Source organism: Chelon labrosus (assembly GCF_963514085.1).
Source record: "Chelon labrosus genome assembly, chromosome: 11".
NCBI lineage: Eukaryota > Metazoa > Chordata > Actinopteri > Mugiliformes > Mugilidae > Chelon > Chelon labrosus.
The window spans coordinates 15,596,179-15,601,034 of NC_140344.1; the positions used below are offsets into that span (position 1 = coordinate 15,596,179).

The 4,856-nt window shown below is 40.4% G+C and overlaps 1 protein-coding gene across 1 annotated transcript; it reads right to left on the reverse strand.

Annotated features, from left to right (window-relative positions):
* Positions 1–189: 189 nt before the first annotated feature.
* pex11a (peroxisomal biogenesis factor 11 alpha) lies at positions 190–4,017 on the reverse strand. The gene is made up of 3 exons (XM_084555110.1): positions 3,703–4,017; positions 3,466–3,581; positions 190–1,656 (listed from the first exon to the last, which is right to left on the reverse strand). Exons 1-3 carry the CDS (start codon positions 3,759–3,761, stop codon positions 1,088–1,090), a joined length of 744 nt encoding a protein of 247 aa, XP_084411236.1. The 5' UTR covers positions 3,762–4,017; the 3' UTR covers positions 190–1,087.
* Between the last annotated feature and the right edge of the window lie 839 nt (positions 4,018–4,856).

Here is a 4,856-nt window from a genome sequence, read left to right on the forward strand (position 1 = left end):
AAAAAAAAAAAAAAAAAAGGTGTATTGTTGTCTCAGTGAAATTGAAAAAATAAAGCTCTTTTCAATTCAACAAGGTGTCCTGTCTCCCAAAGAGGGCGGTGTTGCTCCGTTTCTGAACTGATCCGCAGATGTTTCAGTGCTCATACTTGGATTAACGACCATTAACATAATCAAACCACAAAATAGATAGATTTAAAAAGCATTTTTAATCCAGTATAGCGTTTTATTAAACTTTCAGTATAAATATCCATTTCTCAGAAGAGGAGGTCCATGAACGTCACATATGTGCACATCTTTGAGGACCAAACTTCTCCTTTGCTAGGGGAAGATGGATGTTCTTGGGTAAACTTTACTCTCGGTCACAAAGATAAAAACATGAGCGTTCAGTGTCTAGGCAGTATATTCCAACACATTATTTAAGATGCCCGTGCTCCTTTAAATATTAACATGATTTGCATAGTTTTATTTATTCTCAAGTTCTATAGCGTCCATGGTTTAAAGGGACACATTTTATAAATGAAACCCTGAAACCTCCAAACTGATTGCACATTTAGCTGGGAAGCAGGTTATTCAACACTTATGTCGGCCAAACTTTCAGCAGCATTTCATCATGATATAAATAGCAGAGAAGACATTAAAACGTGACAGCCACCACCCAGAATGACTTCACTTTTTCAAAAACGGATGCAAAAGCTTGCATTAGTGAGGAGCCCTTATTTTGCAAGAACAGTAATTACAGAATTTGTTGAATGTGCATCGTAGAGGACAGGAATGCTAAAAAGTCTAGCTTTGGATCGTCTAAAAAATATACAAAAGGGAACTGTATAAACTTTATTTGCTCCCTTTTAAGCCTAATCCAAAAAAGTCTTCTACAAAACAATCACATCCAGTCATTCTAGAAACTTATTTATCACGTATTCCTGGATTGAGTATGGTGTAAAATGTAAGAAAACATCTGTATTTAAACCTTAGAATAACATCGTCTCTTTGTGCACCAGGTTAACCTTGGTGCACGATTACAGCACCAGCTACATGACGTGCTTGTTTAATCTGTTAGTCACAGTTAGGATTATCTCCACCCTCGTTATCACGGTTTGATTCTTAGTGTGGGATGTGTGAGGGTTACAATCCCAATCAGTGAGGATATCAGACCACAGAATCCGACCACTCCTGCATTTGAGCGGTATATACCCAGCTTGTCTAAGGGGATGAAAAGATCACACACATTTTTCAGAGTGTCTAAACCGACAGCCGGATGAGATTTCAAGGTTTCCAAAAGCAGAAACAGGAAAGCATCCAGCTGAGGAATAACAACTTCAGCTACTTCAGGATTCTCTGAGAGATGCTGATCCATTTTCTGTTTAAAGTGTTTCTCTCTTGCTCTCTGTGCCATCAGCTGGATGAGTACATAAACGTCTCTGGTCAGACTCATAACGAGCGAGAAGAAGTACCAGCGAGAGGAGTTTAAGCTCCAGCGTTCCTTGTCAATACTGCGGATAAGACCGACACTTTTGGCCCAAAGTACATTGTCACAGATAAAGTAGAGGGTGCGGTTGATGTTGGCCGCGGTAAGGCACAGGCACAGCACTCGGTCAGAGAGTTGCATGGTTCGCTTAGCAGCCTCAATGGAATTTGCTGCGTTTCCCAGCCTGAACACTGACAAAGGAGGAAAAAAATAAAAGGGTATTAGAGCAGCAATCAATTTAATATGAAATGTCAGCTCAACATTTCATGGCAGCACTCCACACATGACAATAAAATATAGTTAAGCAACATGACCTTATCATATTTGCCACACTGAGAGAAAGAGGTCAAGGTCTTCATTCCCTCCATGTGTTTACAAAGAAATCACACCAATTCTGGATTAAGCTCCTCTTTTCAAACTTTAGTTTCTGAACGATTGGGCGATATAAATGTCTCCTTCACCCACAATTATCACGCCAGGCAGGCTAGGCATAGAGGCAGTGGAGCCCCATGGCAGTAGCTCTGACGTAGTAAAGAGATAATTAAGTGGAGCACCAACAGAGCCTGGCCTGGTTCTCTGAGGCCCATTCTTGGCCTTTACACAGCTCTTCTGCGGCCATATTAAGAGGCACAAGGTCTTTTGCGCCTGACACTGCTCCGAGGCATTGCCGCGTCCTTCATTTCAATGCCAAGCTCGTATCAAGTCGGCCTCTTATAATTTAAACTCATACAAAAGCCACCAAGTGTCAAAGTTCAGAAAGTTTCAAATTCCCCCTCACATTCAAAAGTAAACCCACATATTAGGTGCATAAGCGGGTGTAAGAGCTGTGACTGTTACAGCCACAGTCAGTGTCCATACGTCAGGACACAGTTCAGTCAAAAAGCAACAGACTTCAACATGGCCACAAACAATCTTGTCCAAGCCAATGGGCTGAAGGGACACAGACACCAAAACAAAGGTGCCCATTTTTTTTTTCAACACGCAAGAATTTCCATGAACTCTTAAAAAGCAGAAAGAAATGTGATCTGGTACACTTTTATTATATAGCAAATAAAGTGTGGTACATTTATTTTTGTTGTTCATGTTTTGGGTAAGAACAAAGAAGATAACCATGTTGTGTATAAGGTTGAGTATCTTCAGGGTCATAATATATCTTTATCAAATAGCTGTATGCATGCATGTATTGAAATAGATGTTAAGTTTCATTATTTATCTAATTAACTCTTATTTAAATCAGTATTTATTATGTATAGCATTGTTATATTAAGATCTTTGCAAACGAAATAAAAAGCAATTGCTTTTATGAGATAAATATGAACCTACGGCAAGATAACGGCAAAAAACAAGCTTTTCACTCGGCTACTGCCATATATTTAATGTGTGTGGTTACTCCTTAGGCTGTCATCTACTGATTAAACCGAGGGTAAACACTGGTGCCATAGTGATAGTAATACACAAAAACATTTAGTTTGCTCAAACTTTAACACTTTTCACGACCGAAAATAGCTAGTGTTATGGAGTGTGCACCCATTTTTAAAAAAAAAAAAATATGCAGCCATTTAAAATGTTTTCAAAAAAGAGTTTAGAGCGATTACTGAACAACTGACAAAGTCAAACAGTGTTTCCTTCTGTTTGCTGTGACTCAACTCTTGTCTCATTCGCCTTGAAGCGTAGACAGCCAGGAGCTCATCCTGACCCAGCTGATGAGATGTTATCTTGTTCACTGAGGGCTTGGGAAGGCCAAGAAAGAACATCTGAGAGTTTAACTGTTAGTTTAAATCCTTAATCAGGCGAATATGGGCTCCCTGCTTCTTATTGTGTCAGATAATATAAAATATTTTTTTGTCCTTTTGTCTGAAAGTTATATGAGGCACTTTGACACTTTATGCTGTAGTTAACACAAGCCAGAGAAATTATGGAAATAAAAGCAATCATTGTTTGCAGCCAAGACTTTTAAAAACTAAATCCACGCTACTGAAAGATATTTTATCAATACTCACATTTTCGTCCGGAGCTCATGTTGTTTTCCAGACTTTTAAGTTTTGCCACAAGGTCCTTTCTCTCGGAGTTGTTTCGCAGTAAATACACGGACAGAGCACATGCATACTGGGTCGCCCTGCAAAATGCAAAAAATAAGACAGAGAGGAGGTAGACGTAAACTAACCACGCTCAGCAAAGAGTTTCTATCAATAAAATAAGCACATGCGACCAGGTCATAAATGAGCTACACAACTCACCTGAACAGTCGGTCCCTTCCCTGACTCTGATTAGTCAGTTTTACAAATGCGTCCACCATGGTTAAACCGAGCAAGAACAGGCTGTTCTTGGTTAGCTAAGGCGAAGTTTCAACCGCGTAGCAAGACGAAGAAAGTCGTTAGCAGAGTGTCAGCTGCTCGTCTTCAGTTTAAACTGCGTCACCAGCTGTTGTAAACATAGCGTGGAGTAAAACTTATTTGAATGTTCAAACTTCTTTTTTCGCCCCACGTTTGCAATAAGCTAATCACCCACAAGCTTCCGTGGAGACATGACAGCTGAGGAACACGTCCGTGTTTCAGAACGGACAGCTTTCGGAAGCGGACAAAAAGCCGGGCGCATTTGGTAGGCGGACCAACGCGTTACTGCTTGTTACCAGAGCCCGTCTACGGAGAGCCTTCCCACTCTCTATTAAGTCCCATTGTAACGAATTTTGGTTGCAGTTCCACCAGATTTCCACTGGGGGCGATCGCCATGAGTGCAACATGAATGGGACTCTATGGAGCTAAACGGCTAAATGTGTCTCTTTCACCCGATTGTCGTTGAGAAATCTCAGATTTGATTGTAGGTTTTGCAAGTTCAACATGGGTTATAGGTCAAAAGTTGAATGAACGAGAACTTATGTCATTTCGTTTTCTTACAGGTTGAGTTGTTGTTGCCCATAACACGCTAGCATTGTGCTAATGAACGCTGATTGGTCAGTGAAGGACTGATTACGACCAGATCCCGCTTGACGGCATCGTGGCATCCGAAGCGGGACCAGAATGTTAAGACGGACTTTTTCGCCCAAGTTTTTTTTTCGGCCCGGTTTTTTAAAACAACGAAACAGAAACTCTTCTAGCACGATTATTTACCCGTGTCAGCTGTGTTGTCCATGCCTCGAGAGAAAAGAAAGTGCAGAGCGCGAAAGCACCAAAGCGGTGACTGAAGGATTGCCGTAAAGCAGTATCTGGTCGTACGATGTGTATGACGTCATTGACATTTTAAAATACTTTTTAAAGCAAAATAAGTGACTCTAAAAAATCTAACACCCAGCAGTGTGTAATTTCTTTGCATCTCCTTTCAAATTCAGTATTCAAATTACTGCACAAAAAATTATATCCTGAGAAAAGTGGATTTTGAGGGGTACTGCTCCATA

Bases quoted from the DNA above. Each gene is read 5' to 3' on its own strand.
- pex11a (XM_084555110.1), bottom strand. From the start codon at position 3,761: ATGGTGGACGCATTTGTAAAACTGACTAATCAGAGTCAGGGAAGGGAC. The intron at 3,582-3,702 runs GTGAGTTGTGTA...TGCATTTTGCAG, and splicing joins GGAAGGGACCGACTGTTCAG to GGCGACCCAGTATGCATGTG. The intron at 1,657-3,465 runs GTGAGTATTGAT...CTCCTTTGTCAG, and splicing joins CATGAGCTCCGGACGAAAAT to TGTTCAGGCTGGGAAACGCA.